This window comes from Lissotriton helveticus, chromosome 2_2, assembly GCF_964261635.1.
Source record: "Lissotriton helveticus chromosome 2_2, aLisHel1.1, whole genome shotgun sequence".
NCBI lineage: Eukaryota > Metazoa > Chordata > Amphibia > Caudata > Salamandridae > Lissotriton > Lissotriton helveticus.
This window is the reverse complement of record NC_136060.1, coordinates 298,884,501-298,902,099: the sequence shown is the minus strand read 5'-3', so window position 1 is coordinate 298,902,099 and position 17,599 is coordinate 298,884,501. Positions and strand designations below refer to the sequence as shown.

General features: G+C 43.8%; 1 protein-coding gene across 1 annotated transcript in view; it reads left to right on the top strand.

The window, feature by feature from the left end:
- The window catches only part of CC2D2A (coiled-coil and C2 domain containing 2A), a 527,307-nt gene extending 509,920 nt beyond the window's left edge, over positions 1-17,387 (top strand). Inside the window, exons 34-36 of the mRNA XM_078678452.1 lie at positions 14,394-14,452; positions 14,540-14,717; positions 16,147-17,387. Of these exons, the coding sequence (XP_078534578.1) occupies positions 14,394-14,452; positions 14,540-14,717; positions 16,147-16,335 (426 nt within the window). The 3' untranslated portion in view covers positions 16,336-17,387. The remainder of the gene's footprint in view (positions 1-14,393; positions 14,453-14,539; positions 14,718-16,146) is intronic.
- Positions 17,388-17,599: the final 212 nt, after the last annotated feature.

Here is a 17,599-nt window from a genome sequence, read left to right as displayed (position 1 = left end):
ACATCTCCCCAGCTAAAAACTCTCAGAAAAATCAGAAATAAATACAACAAAAGTGTTCTCAATTCCATAAAGGAATTTTATAGATCCGAATCAGATAACGCCAAAAACAGACCACAGAAACTGTTCGAGATGTAAAAACAATAATCCCAAAAATTGGCCAAATCTGCCCAAGAAGCAACTAAAACTCAACTAAGCTACGAGGAATTCTAAACATTCTTCACAGACAAGGCCAACATGCTTGAAAGAGATCTCAGGATGGCAGCCGACAACCTTGCTAGCCAACTACCTCCACAGAACGATGCTATCATGAAAAACAATCACGATAGGTCAAAAAATAAAGTACATTGGTCGACCTTAAAGCTATATGATCAGAATACCATTGTCAAAACTCTCTCGGATATCAAACCAAATAACCACTACAATGACCCCCCTCCCCTCTCAATGCCTAAAAAGAATCAACCATATCGTCGTTCCAATATGGACAAAAAAAATCAATGCCGTACTATTTCAAGGGGTCCTACCAGAGTGCCTAAAAACAGGTCAAGTCCTCTCCATCATCAAAAAACCTACAGCGGAACCTGGCAGATCCAAATAACTTTCGCCCAGGAACCAATATTCCTTTCCTGCCGAACTAATTGAAAAATGTGTGCAAAATCAGCTGAGCAACCACATCAATAATTTTAATCTGCTGGACGACTGCCAATCTGGATTCAGACCAGGGATGCTATCCCCATCATGCCCAAATTCGATTGGACTCCCACAAGGATCAACATTATCCCCATCACTATTCAATCTATGTGTCGAACCCCTCACAAAAATTCTCCGAGACGCAAACATATCCTATCACATGTACGCAGATGACACTATATCAAGATAGCATCACTGGAAGAGATCAAGACAATGAATGAGGCCTTACAAATGTTATTACAGTGGTTAACCAGCAATCATCTGAAATTAAATGCAGAAAAAACGGAATTCCTATTAATATCACCGCCGAAGAACCCCACAAATGTGAAGGAATGGACCAAACTGATCACAGCTCTAAACTGCACCCCTACCCTAGTTGACTCGACCAAATCACTGGAAATCACGCTTGATAAGAACCTAGACATGAAAGCCCACATCAAATCAATGGCAAATAGTGCCCGGTTTCACCTAAACTATTTTAGAAAAGTGAAACCACTCATTACGATGGCGGACCTCAAAATGATAGTTCGGTCCTTGGTTATCTCAAGGATTGAATATGGATGTGCTACACTAACAGGTCTATCAAAAATCTCCACAGCACCACTAAAAGCTTGGCTCAATGTGGCCGCCAGACTCATTACAGGTTCTAGAAAATAAGACCATATCTCCACACATCTGAAAGCATTAAACTGGCTTCCATACATACATGCCAACATTTCAACTTCGATAAGAGGGAGAAATATGCGTGGGTGCAAAGACCTGAATAGCGCGTAACACGAAGCGGGTCAGGCGTAACACAAAATGGATCGCAGGAGTAACTGGGAGAGATGTTTTTTTACCATCTTCAAGAAATAACTTCTGTTTTATAGAAATAGGTCATACATACACCTGTAAGTAGAATGTAGCATGCTCTCTTCCAGGAAGAGAGTCATATGTATTAATTTCATCAATGCATGAAAAGTCTGCTGAAAGTACACTACCATCCATTACACAGGAGACAGGCACTGCAGAATGTGTGTGATCACACGTTATACAGAAGACATTCACTGCCAGAAGTGCATTACAACACATTATGCAGCAGGCAGACATTGCCAAAAGTGCACTACTACCACACATTATGCAGCAGTCAGTAATGAGGGTAGCATCAGTTCTTTGCATTGGGTTGCTGAAGAGAACCACTACGTCTCCTGGATACTCGGCATTATCTGAGGGGCCCCAGACTGATCTTGTCGGTAGGGATCAACCCACGGACTCTTCTACAAGATGGTCGGAGCAGTACCAGTGTTGCGCTGAAACACCCCCAATAAAACCACCTATCCCAGCACAGTAGCATTTCTGTCGTTGATGCCCTTCCGAGCAGGTTGAGTACGCTAGCAGAAGGAAAAACAGTAAAGTCCCGAAGAACTGTTATTTTCTGTAATCAGGGCCAATGTCTGTAGTAACTTTTCTTTTACCGTGTTTTCCGTGATTGAAAGTTTCACCTGCATGCCCCAATGATTGTTTGAGAGGGAATGTTGCGACAGACTGCTTTGGGGCATGGGAAGGAAACAAATGTAGCTGCATCCTTTGTGCATAAGGAGCCCTATTTTTGTAAGGTACAAATGCGCCATTCCCAGTTTATCGCACAATCTGCATATTTAAGAAAAATCTACTCCTCGCTACTACTTTGTTTGTTTGTGCGCAGGTGTGTTCTTTTTGTGCGTTACCCAGGCTGGGGCAAAAAGCACCCACCTGAAGTGCTGTGACTCATCTCTCCGGTGTAATATTCGGAGGTGGTAGACTGGAAGAGCTACCAATGAGTCAACACAATGTTCACACGATCGTTCATTGACGTCAGAGTGACAACCACTGGTAAAATCCTACAAAAAACAGAAACAATACTAGGGCTGTGAACGTGCTACTTGTAATATTTTTTTGTTGGAAACATGGTATTTGTAATATTGTTTATGTTTTTTTTTATTTCTCTGTTATTATTTAGCTCACATCTTATAATGTATCATTGGCACTTTATGTTAATATAAAGGTTTTTGATTGGTTATCATTATTAGTTTAACTTTGAAAGATGTAAAAAAGAGTTACAATTGTCAGGTTTGTTAACGATGCCCCCTCATTTGTGAAGGAGGCCGCAGCCTGCAAGGGGTTAACCAGAGCCGGTACACAGCGGCCTGCCCTCGCCTCCCGTGCAACATCGGAAAACACAGAAACCTCCGCCGTAGCCTTCACACACTTCTCAATTAACAACATGGAGCAGGGGACGCCGCCGAGCCTTTTAGGACTCGGAGGCTGCAGGAAAATACATTTGTTTCTGGAGTCCTGAACCCTGGGCCAGCCCAAGCTCACTTCTATACCAATAGCTTTTGGCCTGGCTCAGGCAAGAATATATTCACAACTACGGGATGTGGGGAGGAAAACAAATGTGGAGAGCCAACGTAACTTTGAGCTCTCCGTTTAGCTCAACTTTGAGTTATATTAAGCACCAGAAGCAGTTCATTGTGTAATCCCTGTGGAATCGGGTTTCTGGATGCTTAAATCGGGAGGCGGGAGACTAGCCTTGAAATCGGTAGTCTCCCTCTTGAATCGGGAGGGTTGGCATGTCTGTCCATACGAAGCCAGAATTCAACTTAAACTGGCTTGTATTACCCCCAAAGCGCTCCACTACAAAACATCAATGTACTTAGCCCAGAAAATTGAGCTATCAGGGGGAAGCAGGCCTGCCAGGAGTGCGAGAGAGCTGTTGCTGAAACCGCCCATCTTTCGGAAGAAGAAAACGTATGACAGAGCATTCTCCGGAGCGGCCCACAGAATCTGGAACTCACTCCCTCCAAACATTAGAAAAATTCCAAATTTGGCAACATTCAAGAGGGAAGTGAAGATCTTCCTAATAAGCAAGTTCCTTCCCTAGACAAGACTGTTCATCATCTGCACCGTGGTTAATAACCAGAAGTCGCCTAGCCCTGTCTTGTATGGATACATCCTGCACAAAATGACCACAAAGACACCAAAACTAACCAAAGACTGATGCCAACTAGAGCTGATGTAGGTGTTACCTCTACAGATCAACAACGAATGTAAAGATAAAATTACCAGGTAGCTGCGTAAACGTATTTAACTGTACAGTACTACAATTAATGGATCATTGTAGTATTGATGTAAAACATTCAAAAGGTACAGATCAGAACCAGTTTGTATACCACTGAGTACACCTTTGTATTCTAAACAGTTCTTAAATTTGTTTAGTTGAAACTGGTAAGAGTGACATGTACCTTATTCATATATATATTACTGCTGCTATACCAGTGTAATCTAAACTGTACCTCTTGTAACTGTGAAGTGCTCTGATACCCTTGGGTCACGTTTGCGCTATAGAAAACTCTATACATAAATAAATGTCAGGGGAGCTTTTCGGAGGGGAAATAAAAAAAATTTGAGCTGGTTGCTAGCAAGCCATTGAACAGTCAGGTTCAGAGCTTCGTTCATTTTTTTGGTCTCCTCTAGGGATGACATTTTGATGTAGATCTGAGTGTTATCTGCGTACATGTGGTATGAGATGTTGGCGATATATAGAATTTCAGCTGATGGTTCCAAATAAAGGTTAAAAAGAGTTGGGAAGAGGGTTGAACCTTGGGGGGCACCAATTGTAATTGGGGAATGGGAGGATAGATTACGATCTACTAAGAATCTCTGGGAGCGGTTCTGTAGGAAGGATTTAAACCACTTGAGAACCGCTCTCCTTGTCCCATCCTATTTTCCAGACATTCTAGCAGCTTTTCATGGTTAACTGTGTCAAACGCTAATGATAGATCCAAAAGAATCAAGAGACATATTTTGCCTTGGTCTAGAGCTTGGAGGGCATCATCTACTATATGGAGAATAGTAGTTTCCGTACTGTGATCTGGCCAGAAACCAGATTGCCATTCATCAAGCAGGTTGAAAGTGGCGATGTGTTGGATAAGTTGTTGCACACATTTCCCAAGTAATTTCTCTAGTAGAGGAATATTGGATATTGGTCTGAAATTGTCCAATTTAGTGAGGGTTGTTTTTAAATGGGGATGACTTGACCAGTGTTAGACCTGCCATCTTTGGCATGGTTTGCCCTGACCTTTTGCCTCTACCTCCTGTATTTTTTATGCTATGCTGGATTTTGGTTTTGCTGGTTTAGATGCTCTGGGCACTTTGCCACTGCTGATCAGTGTCAAAGTGCAAGAGCTCCCTGGGTAAATTGTGATTGGTTATCCATGACTGGCATATGTGTTTTACCAGTAGGTCCCTAGTAAAGTGCACTGAGTGTGCCAGGGCTGGTGATTCAAATGCTACTAGTGTGCCTGCAGCACTGATTGTGCCACCCACATGAGTAGCCCTAAAATGGTGTCTGAGGCCTGCCACTGCAGAGCCTGTGTGCAGTTGCTAACTGCCATGCTGACCTGACCAGTGTCCCCACTGGCCAGGCCTAACCCTTCCCTTTCTGTACACATTGGACACCCCTATGGAAGGCCCAAGGTACCCCCCGCCCACCCCCTGGACAGGGTGCAGTATATGTGAAAGGTAGAGCATGTACTAGTGTGGGTGACATGCTCTGATAGTTAAATACTGCCAATTTCGTTGAAGTGGCTGTTTTCTTGTCTGACCGTTCTGTGTGCCTTGGCCTGTTTGTGAATTGACTGTCTGGTTTGTGAGTGACAGGGGCTGGGGTGGCTCCAGGAGGCTGGGTGAGTCAGCCCTAGACTGAATAGTTTCATCTGCATCTTGAGTAGTGAGAGGGGATAGCACCTAGCCTAAATAGGGCTGTGCCTGTCTTCCACAATGATGGCTGCACCTCCTGCTGGGCGGCTGACAACCCTGCCCCTCTCTCTCAAAGGAAAGAAGGAGTCATGTAAACAGAGTTCTCCAGGACGGTCCAGAACTGGTTTGGACTAGGCAAAGGCCTCTCTGCCTTCAGAGAACAAAGAGAATATTGGTATAAAAAGGGATACCCAGACCCCAGAACTTTAGATCATCCTGGAATCAAGAAGGAACCTCTGCCAAGGAGAAAAGATGGAAGACTGAAGAGGAAGGACTGCCCTGCTGTGCATTTGTAGGCTGACCTGCAGTTGCTTTTCTGCCAAGGAGAGGGGAAGGACTTTGCTGTTGCTGTGTCCCCTGCTTGACGAGATCTCCAAGGGCCTGAGAAGAGCTGGCCTCCTGTTAAGAAGTCCCAGGAACAAAAGGACTTCACCCCCAGCTTCCCCCTGAACTCTGCTGTGTGAGTTCTGACCTGCCTAGAGTGCTTGATCCATTTGTGGGGCCTCTGGAGGTTCTTTCCTGCTGCTTGGGGAGCTGGAAAAGAAGATCTACAATTTTGCACGCATCGCTCGCTTGCGGAGCGCATAGACGACAGTGCCAGAGAATTCCTGTCGCCACGAAGATTATCGCAGTGCCTGTTACCGCTACAAGAACCGACACATCGTTTGTTTGATAAGCCTGTCTGCTCGTGCCAAGCTACCAAGGGGGTGAGCAGTGGTTATCCAAAGAGTGTATCTAACAACCAGCTTTTAGAGAGTCTGGTATGAACCCTTGCATTAGGGGAGCGTTGATTCTTGTAGTCCAGATGGGTATGATAAATTGGTTGGCTGCGGATAAGCACTTTGATGGGAGTGGGCCAGAGAAGTGATTGCTCAGTTTTGTGGGCGATAGAATTTTCGATATGCTATGGTCGTCAATTAAGTTGAAGGTGGTCCTGTGGGCTTGGTTTTTGGGTACCACCTGTAGGGTGTGTGTAGCGACGTTTGGAGGTGTCACTGAGGGCTGGGAGAGGATGATAGCAGCAGAATTCACCTTGTTTCATAGGGAGTTGATTTTAGCTGAGAAGGAGGAAGAGAACTCATCGCAACTTATTAGGGATTTAGTTGTTTCTTTAGAGGTTTTTGCCAGTTTGTTTGATTGTTGTTTTACCAATTGAAAGAGTTTACCAGGTTTGTTCTTAATGTGTTCAAGTTCTAATCTGAAGAATTATTTTTTTGATTTGAGAATGCTCTTGTTTGCAATTTTGGTCTTTCTAAGAAGTTTTAGCTGGGGGGAAGAGGGGTGTTGTCTCCAATTCCTTTCTGTAAGCCAAAGATTTCTCCTTTCGGTGTTTAAGGACCCATTGCACCAGGGATTTAGTCTTTGGCCTGAGTTCTTTTTAGTTTTAACAAGGCTAGTGAGTCAATTCAGACATCAGTGAGTTGTAGTGGTCTGTAAGTTCGCTGACTGTTGATAGTTTAGGGGGAGGGGAAGATCCATCTCGCATCGTGCTGCCAGCTTCTCATAGTCTAGGCTTTTAGTGTCCCGGAGCCATAGTTTCGGTTTCACTAATTGCACTGATCTTTTCTTAGGTACGCCCAGTATTTTGGAAGGAAATAGCGTGGTGGTCTGCCAAAGTCACAAGGAGCGATTGAGGTTAGCTTGATCTCGATTTCCTTTGAGATGATCCATTCAAGCGTAGCGCCTTTCGAGTGTGTAGGTAGAGTGCGGCCATCAGTAAGTGATTGGTCCACCAGGAAATCTTTAAGGATGTTGACCTGGACGTCATTGCAATGAAGAGAAAAGTCTCCTAGGAATATATCATTGGAGTAAGGGGAGGCATCTACTATAATGATTTCCATGAGGTGGCCAATGAATGGGTTATTCTTACCTGTGGGGTTGTAGAAGATATGCAGTTTGCACAATTGTTTAGAGTTGTTACCTATGGAGAGTGCGAGGTATTCAGAGGAGTCAAGAGGGTCAGAGCGGAACTGGGTAACAGAAAGGTCAGAGCTATGGATGTAAGCTATACCGCCCCCTTTTTTTATTTGTCTGTCAAGCCTTACAATGTTGTGGTTTGGAGGAACCAGTAGATCCATGCAGGGTGATGAAGCTTTGTTGAACCATGATTCGGTTAAGATTGCCACGTCAATTTCTTGCTTCACTTCTGATCAGCAGTTAAGAAGAAGACCAGAGATCGGATACTCCGAGTTCTCTGGGTTATGTTGTGGATAGGGGTGGATAAGGGTACTTGTTTTAAATTACTGCTGTTTACCCCTCCATGTCTGCATATGGAAGATCTGTTCATGTTGATTGAGACCATATTGATTTTGTTTTCACCTTTCTTGTCAGGGGAATTGGAGGCGGCAGGTGTTGCCTCGTAGGATAGTAGAAGAGCTATTGTTTCATCCTCTGATAGATAGGTAAGTTGTTTGCGAGGGCGATAGTGGCTATTATCCAGCGACAGTGCTTGATGCTAAGGCTTAATTTGCGGGTAGAGTACTGATTTTTTTACTATGCTTGATTTAAGCGAGAGAGTGTTCGGTAAGGAGTAGGAGGTTCCTCAATTTGAGAGTTGTGTTATGGATACTCTGAGCTAGGCTGGCTGTTCGGAGGTTCAGTACTTCAAGGTTCCTTAGTGAAGAGTGTACTAGGAACGGAGGGAGAAAGGGATCTGGGCCTGGTGTGGCATAATCTGGGATCCTGGTAAGGGAATTGGAGTTTGGTTGCTTAATGGCTGCATTTCTGTGTGGAGAGGTGAGCAGAGGGCCTGTTTCGCTATGTAGGGTGGTTGAGGGGCCTTTAGGGGGGTAGGCGACAAGCTCTGGATGGTCTGAGTGCTTTCCGCTAAGGATGGGAGTGGGCCAGAGAAGTGATTGCTCAGTTTTGTGGGCGATAGAATTTTCGATATGCTATGGTCGTCAATTAAGTTGAAGGTGGTCCTGTGGGCTTGGTTTTTGGGTACCACCTGTAGGGTGTGTGTAGCGACGTTTGGAGGTGTCACTGAGGGCTGGGAGAGGATGATAGCAGCAGAATTCACCTTGTTTCATAGGGAGTTGATTTTAGCTGAGAAGGAGGAAGAGAACTCATCGCAACTTATTAGGGATTTAGTTGTTTCTTTAGAGGTTTTTGCCAGTTTGTTTGATTGTTGTTTTACCAATTGAAAGAGTTTACCAGGTTTGTTCTTAATGTGTTCAAGTTCTAATCTGAAGAATTATTTTTTTGATTTGAGAATGCTCTTGTTTGCAATTTTGGTCTTTCTAAGAAGTTTTAGCTGGGGGGAAGAGGGGTGTTGTCTCCAATTCCTTTCTGTAAGCCAAAGATTTCTCCTTTCGGTGTTTAAGGACCCATTGCACCAGGGATTTAGTCTTTGGCCTGAGTTCTTTTTAGTTTTAACAAGGCTAGTGAGTCAATTCAGACATCAGTGAGTTGTAGTGGTCTGTAAGTTCGCTGACAGTTGATAGTTTAGGGGGAGGGGAAGATCCATCTCGCATCGTGCTGCCAGCTTCTCATAGTCTAGGCTTTTAGTGTCCCGGAGCCATAGTTTCGGTTTCACTAATTGCACTGATCTTTTCTTAGGTACGCCCAGTATTTTGGAAGGAAATAGCGTGGTGGTCTGCCAAAGTCACAAGGAGCGATTGAGGTTAGCTTGATCTCGATTTCCTTTGAGATGATCCATTCAAGCGTAGCGCCTTTCGAGTGTGTAGGTAGAGTGCGGCCATCAGTAAGTGATTGGTCCACCAGGAAATCTTTAAGGATGTTGACCTGGACGTCATTGCAATGAAGAGAAAAGTCTCCTAGGAATATATCATTGGAGTAAGGGGAGGCATCTACTATAATGATTTCCATGAGGTGGCCAATGAATGGGTTATTCTTACCTGTGGGGTTGTAGAAGATATGCAGTTTGCACAATTGTTTAGAGTTGTTACCTATGGAGAGTGCGAGGTATTCAGAGGAGTCAAGAGGGTCAGAGCGGAACTGGGTAACAGAAAGGTCAGAGCTATGGATGTAAGCTATACCGCCCCCTTTTTTTATTTGTCTGTCAAGCCTTACAATGTTGTGGTTTGGAGGAACCAGTAGATCCATGCAGGGTGATGAAGCTTTGTTGAACCATGATTCGGTTAAGATTGCCACGTCAATTTCTTGCTTCACTTCTGATCAGCAGTTAAGAAGAAGACCAGAGATCGGATACTCCGAGTTCTCTGGGTTATGTTGTGGATAGGGGTGGATAAGGGTACTTGTTTTAAATTACTGCTGTTTACCCCTCCATGTCTGCATATGGAAGATCTGTTCATGTTGATTGAGACCATATTGATTTTGTTTTCACCTTTCTTGTCAGGGGAATTGGAGGCGGCAGGTGTTGCCTCGTAGGATAGTAGAAGAGCTATTGTTTCATCCTCTGATAGATAGGTAAGTTGTTTGCGAGGGCGATAGTGGCTATTATCCAGCGACAGTGCTTGATGCTAAGGCTTAATTTGCGGGTAGAGTACTGATTTTTTTACTATGCTTGATTTAAGCGAGAGAGTGTTCGGTAAGGAGTAGGAGGTTCCTCAATGTGAGAGTTGTGTTATGGATACTCTGAGCTAGGCTGGCTGTTCGGAGGTTCAGTACTTCAAGGTTCCTTAGTGAAGAGTGTACTAGGAACGGAGGGAGAAAGGGATCTGGGCCTGGTGTGGCATAATCTGGGATCCTGGTAAGGGAATTGGAGTTTGGTTGCTTAATGGCTGCATTTCTGTGTGGAGAGGTGAGCAGAGGGCCTGTTTCGCTATGTAGGGTGGTTGAGGGGCCTTTAGGGGGGTAGGCGACAAGCTCTGGATGGTCTGAGTGCTTTCCGCTAAGGATGTAGGATTGAGACGATGAGTGGATGGTGTTGCAGGCATTGCCTTTTTGAGGTGATGAGGTAGGTGGTGCTCTATTGGATTTAATGAGAGATTGAGGTGGTGAGGTAGGTGGTACTCTATTGGATTTGGGGGAGACGCTGCCCTGAGTCCCGTGCTGTAGGGACATCACAATAGGAAGATTAATGCCAGACCATTCTTTGCGAGAGGATGTTAAGGAGCGAAGGGAGCGTAAAGAGGTAGCTTGTGTATAGTAGTCGTGGGCGGGAAGCCGTTACCCTCCGGAGCTAACTTTGAGCTGTGGTGAACACTGTGCCGACGTGCGTTAGGTTGAGTCAGGAGTTGCTGGGGCTGCGTTAACGGGTGGGAAACAAGCACCTGCTCTTTTAGGGTGGGGAAAAGGGCATCGAATTGTTTTAAATCCTTGTGAGGAGCTTGGATCAGAAGGGTGCCATTTTTATAGATTGTGATGTTGAGGTCAGCTCTTATGTATTGTGAGGGAGCAATCATAATTTTGGTGCCATACAGAATGTTTCTGGTTTCAATAAAGTTTAGTAAGTTTATTATGGCTGCTCGCCATAGTGCAGTTTTCCTGGTGTAGAATATTAGATCATTTACAATGATGCCCTTTTCCTCCAGGTTGTAGTATGGGTTGGATATCAGTGTCTCAAGGTGTCTTCTCAGGAGATTGTGTTTGAAGGTTTTTGAGGAGGACTTGGATAGGCGAGGGGGTATGAGATAAGGTAGGAGTTACATCATACAAATTTCAGGCATGTTCCTGCCATACTTGTGAGAGTGATTTAAGGTTGGATGAAAGAAAATTTCTATCTGCTTTCTCAGTGAATTTTCCTGGACAGAGGAGATTGACAGGGAGTTATGCTAAGAAGATGGGTCTATCCGCTATCACTATGACGTTCCTAGATTACTAGTCGGGACATTTAAATGCAGTGAACAAGTGGTGGATGCGCTCATCGGAGAGTAGAAATAGGGGTAGAGAGGTTGCTATTCTGGTGAATTCCCTTCATGTGATGTAGGAGGCTATCTTACCTTAACTCCTATATTGCCTCGCTCTTCAATACCACTAATATAAGTGCCTCCTCAAATACTCAATGTAGTTCTTCCTGTATGTATATATATATATATATATATATATATATATATATATATATATATATATATATAAAGCTCCAATTCTTCTCAACTCGGAAAAGAGATATCCGCACTCACTGGGCTGGTTTCAAAGGTTGTTTATTGCAACAGACAGACGCTTCGCGTTTCGGCACCTAGCCTTTCTCGATGTCAGTAGCCACTAGACATCGGCACACATTTAAAACATTTTCCCCACAACAAAGGAAGGACTATGGCGTACTGACATTTACCAGCGCCATTTTGGAGTAGTACTTGTTACCATAGACCTAATTGATCTAGGACATGTATTGTTCAAATTTTTTACATACATACTCTCCAATATCCAAGTATAGTCACATATAGTGTCAATTTACTTGGTCTCAAAACAAATCAAATTACGCCGTGTATCGGCCATTATCCTCCCTCTTATGTTAATCAAGTTTATGGTCAAACAAATAAACCATTCTTTTACCATCCTTTATATGTTCATTTTAAACATATTTTGAAAGCATGATCACCTTAGCAAAAAAATTATATATATATTGACAGTGTTCATATTTCATTGCCCACTCAATATCCCAATTTTTTACAATCAAGGGACGTATCCTAACTCATAATTCAAATTCAAAATAGAATTTTACAGCAAATCCAAAGCTGTAATCTTGTTTCATTAAAGTTATATCAAACATTGTTCTTTTCAGAGTCATCATATTAAATTCATTCCCAGCAGTATCACAGCTTTAACATTACTAAATAATTATATTCCAGTGTGTACCATAAGATCTTTTCCACTATTCATGCCCCATGGGGACTTAGTGTGAAGGTCAATAATGTACCTCGATTCCAATCTCCGAAGTTTTCTTAATCGGTCCCCACCTCTAACACTATCAGGTACTTGATCAAGACCGAGACAAATCAGTTTATTCCGATCGCTTTTGTGTTTCTCGGCAAAGTGTCTTGCGACCGGATACGATTGGTCCACCTTGTCTATTGCCCTCATGTGTTCAGGTATACGTATTTTTAGAGGGTGCACAGTGCTCCCTATGTATCGCAACCCACAAGGGCAGATGAGACAGTACACCACATATGGTGTGCTGCAAGTGATGAACTTGCTAATCTTCTTGACCATGCCTGTATCCTGAATAGTGTATGTAAGCGCTCTTTTTCTATTACAACACGCCTTACATTTATTGCAGGGGAAAAACCCCTCATATCTTTGAGGGTGTTAGGTTTTGGTGGTACCTTTTCCAAATGGCTACGTACCAACTGATCTCGGATGGACCTAGCCTTTCTGAATGTGACTAACGGGAAATCGGGAACATCTCCACCTATAACACTGTCCGTTTTAAGGATGTGCCAGTTTTTTTTCAGCATATGTTTTAAATGGTTTGCCTCTGCCGAATATGGAGTAATGAGTCGAAATGTACCTCCTTCTGCTTTCCTGTTCTTACTTTGAGTCAATAAGGTGTCTCTCGGGATGGCTCTTATTTTGCCCAGTGTTTTATTTAGGGTTACAGGATTTTATCCTCTTACAATGAATCTTTCTACACTTTCTGATGCTGCTCTTCCAAAGTCACAATCGCGTGTACAATTTCTCTTGAGTCTGAGTAATTCCCCATAGGGGATACTTTGTACTAGTTTAGGGGGATGACTACTAGTTGCAAACAAAATTGAATTGCCAGCTGTAGCTTTTCGGTATAAAGAAGTCTCAATTTTCCCCCCTTCAACCTGCACTCTCAGGTCCAAATAGTCCACTGCCACTGGACTAATTGTTCCCGAAAAGTGCAGGTTGTTGTCATTGTCATTTAGAGTAGCGATATAGTGACGTGCAGTCTCCTCTGTTCCTTGCCAGATGATGAATAAGTCATCGATGTATCGATGCCATCTAATCACCGAGCCACTTGATATGTCATCCCTATGTCATCCTTTATAAAAGTATTAAACATTTATCAACTTGCTGAGAATAGGACAGAAAAAAAACCTAAATTGATGTGCAGGAATTTCTGATATTGCAAGCAGGCCTCAAGATAAAGGAGCTACATCCATGCACACAAAAAACTGAGAGGTAGTCAAATTACCTGGATCCTTGTATGTAAAGACGCTGAAAAGACCGCTTGCAGAGACTTAAGCACACTTCTTCACCAGACAGTGTGCAGACGTAGATAGGCTTACCCTCGCTTGAAGGCACAGGAGCACACGTTGATAAGTGGCTGGCTTACCCTCACCGAAGGCACAGCACAGGACCAAGGCGTTGTCAAGTGTCAGGCTTACCCTCACTTAAAGCTCAGCACCACTAGAGGTAGGCTTTGTCTGAAACTTAGAGATACACTCAGGAGAGTAGACAGCCTTTAGAAGTTGAACAGACTGTGCTGCGTAGACTGGAACCGGCATTTTGTGTTGAGGGCGACTGGTGGGAGGTCACTGGTGGGGTCTAGGATGCCAGTTGATGGTAGAAACAAGCTTCAGTTACTGTTAAGTCTGTAGTTGAAGTTTGAAGAGGTGAAAGATGCAGGTTCTTCAGAAGATCGACGCCACAAATTGTAGTAACTTAGTCTAGACGTGTAGAGGATCTTTAGATGTTTATTAGTAGTAAGTTACAGGTCATCCAGTTCAATCCAGTATAAGACCAGTACAAGACCCCACCAGGAGCAGCCAGGATGGTGCTCAGCCCTTCTCAACTGGCATCTCTGGCTCCAAGCATTCTGTAATACATCATAGGATGAACTTTCCACTGGCAGAGCAAGAGATTGCATGTATAACAACAAAGCCAGGATATAACATATTCCTACTAGTTCTGTGTGTTGAGTGTCTATTTTGTGACAGATTCATAATCCAATGATGACTGAAGTGATGAATATGTAAAAGGTGGATGGTCAGACAAGATGAAATAGCTTCTTCTATACATACTGATAAAAATCAGATATGCAAACATTTGTACATTGTTTTTTTTTCACATTTTGATTACTTTAATATTTTTGTTAGCCAGAAGAGTTAATCTATCAACGTTCAGACAAAACTGCTGCAGGAGAGCTGCAAGACAGGTGCAGTAACATGACAGCGTATCTAATATATACCTATGCACTCGCCTTGCTTCCAATAATAATCCTGGCCCCATGTTTTTTTGTTAGAATTGAAAAAGTGTTGAAAGAAAAAATCATGGGTTGGCGGCCGAGACACCCCACGCGTTGGAACAGGTTCTGCACTTCTACACTCCGGCAGTTTTTGCCTTTGCTTGAACGAAACCAAGGAAGAGATGTGGAAGACGACCACCGAGCTGAGCTCCAGAAGCAACTTGGAGATTACAGGGTGATTATTGTTTTAGTTCTGCGCCTGCACTCTTAGCACGTTTTCATCATGACAACAATGTAAAATCATTTAAGGAAACATTCAGAAATTAACTGAAAGAGGGTTGGAATGGAGACATTTTGGAGGGTAGCCTGTGAATCAAGGAAATAAGTATAGCCTATAAACTAGTAGAGGTTATTTGAAAAACGTCTGGTAGGACAAAAGGATCAATCAATCAATCAGGATTTGTAAAGCACAACTACTTCACCCGTGAGGGTTTCAAAGCGCTATGGGATCATGCTGCCTGTACCTATTGGTTGAACATCCCGGTCTTGAGTTCATTCCTGAACTGCTGGAGTGAAGATGAGGCTCTGAGGTCCGGGGGATGGTGCTCCAGGTCTTAGCCGCAAGGCGGGAGAAGCAGCGGCCACCGCTGTGTGCTCGGCTGATGCATTGGGAGCTGCCAGGGAGAGGGATCCGGAACGAACCTCCCTGGTGGTTGGTGGTTCACTCATTTGTTGAGTTACGCTGGTCCTTCATTGTGTAGTGCTTGGTAAGCGTGGGTGAGCAGCTTGAACTGGCATCTTTTTGCAGCTGGTAGCCAATGGAGTTTCCTGAGATGAGGGGTGATGTGTGTCTGTTTGGGGAGGGAGAGGATGAGTCTGGTTGCTTTGTTCTGAATTGCCTGGAGTTTCCTCATGAGTTGGGCCGTGATTCCTACATAGCGCCGGGAAACCTCCGGGTAGCTGCGCGCTGTATAAAATTAAATATAATAATAATAATAATAGAGTGAGTTGCTGTATTCAAGTCTGCTGGTAACGAGCGCATGTGCGATGGTTCACCTTTTGTTGGGTGGGAGGCATCTGAAAAAGGATGCACAATAGAGGAACGGTGGAAGGGGGATGGGCAGCCCAAACATTCTCATCAGATCGAGCGGGGAATTGTATATTAAATGAAGCTAAGGCAAATAGAGATCAGGTCAGATACAATTTAAATCAATGTTAGTTCAGTCCCTTTCTATAGGGCAACAGAGTAGGTTGTGCAGAGGAAGTTTGATATACTAATTTCTACGCAAGTCAAAAAACAGTATCAAGATTTAATGTCCTGAGTTAAGGTGCCTCAAGCTGTCAAGAGTTTTTAATTCTTGATGGTTGTTTACCATCAGATAGTGTCAATAATTGATCAAATATTGGGGATTGTTCATGTAGATGGCACGAGATGCTTGACTTCATAATGTTTTGGGGCATAGCTGATACCAGTGCCTGCTTCAGAGAACCAGCTGTCATAAAGAGGCTGTGTTTTTGTGATGATGCTAAACACCTTTGTTCCTTAATCAGGAATGTTTCCTCTGTTTTTATTCAGTTGCTGTGTGTAGGCGGTAACCTACTCTCCACTTATCCAGAATTGTGTTTACTGCGAATCTCTAACTATGTGTCTGTTCCTTTTCCAGTTTTCGGGATTTCCAATCCACATGGCTTTCTCTGAATTGACCCCAATCGTGGAGGCCGTGTACAGCACAGGAGTCCACAACAGTGAAATTCCAAATGTAGAGTTTGCTTTGGCCGTGTACGTGCACCCTTATCCTAAAGGGGTTCTTTCGGTGTGGGTCTACGTCGCCTCACTCGTTCGCAACCGTTAAAACTGTATTTAGGAAGGACCTTTTACAGAGCTTCAAATTAGCAGGCATCTGCTGACAACCGCCAGGGCGGAAGGCATTTTATAAGTCTTAATTATGGTTTGCACTAACATGCACATATATTTTATTTTTATATTTAGGTCAAATGTCCTTTTGTATGAAACGATGCCTGAAAATGTACAGATATGTAGATGTATTTACTTTTTTAATGGGCCCAGCCAGTAGTGTGAGCAAAACAATATTTTTCACAAATAATGCAGAAGCTCTTGTTGAATGTATGCATTGCTGCAGGTTCTCTACTCTCCATACTTACCGGTTGTGCATTTTGCACGGATTGAGGCATAGGCAGTTGTTACAGATCTATAAAAAATCAAAGTGGAGTCCATGAGAATGTGCGGCAGCAGCAGTCTGCAACTCTCAGCTCTGTGCTCAGTTCAGTGGCCATGTAATGCAGAGTGCATGCAAGACCCTTCTCTGTCAGTGTCCTTAGTGTTTCCACCATGAGGGCCAGCCTGCTGACCTCTGGTTTCAGTTTCACTTCAGAGCACCCGCTTGATTTTCATAAGTTCACGTTTACTGTCTGTAATTTTACTGTCTACACTAAGCCCCTTTGGCCTGATTGCAACCTTGACCTGAGAGCACATTTTAGCCTGATAATATATTTTATAATGTTCGTTCGGTTTAGGTCTTTGAGAAGCAAGCTGCCTCAACATTGCAAGGAGTATACTGCATAAAGGGGAGAGTAAATAAAATCTCTGGCTGGGCTACCTGTGTTTACCCAACACAGCTCGATTTCACCAATATTGTTCGAGTCGCAGGGCGGTGAGTGACATGAACAGCTCTGCAGAGGTCAACTCTGTGCTTTTGAAAATCCTAACACTCGAACTGGCTGTAAAGTGCCGACATTAGGGATATTTACTTACCTTGTAAATGTCAAGGTATTTGTAGAGCGCACTGCCACCAAGCGGTTTCCTGGCGCTACTACTCATACCGCTGTGGAACCCTTCCTGGCTTTCCTGGCTTTCCCTGTGAAGTGTCCACTCCTGGGCACCCGGGCACCCCCAGGGTGAAGCCAGGCATCCTACCGCTGTTGGGGCCGGTGTGGAGGTTAAGCAAGCTATTGCCCAGAGTTGCAGCGTAGGGCCCATGATTAGAATAGGCACCGAGGCGAGAATTGTCAGGTCCGAGGAAATTGAGCCCAAGACCCGCCGAGGCGGGAATTGAACCCTGGTCCTGGGCCAGAACTCTGCATCAGGTTCTGCCGCTC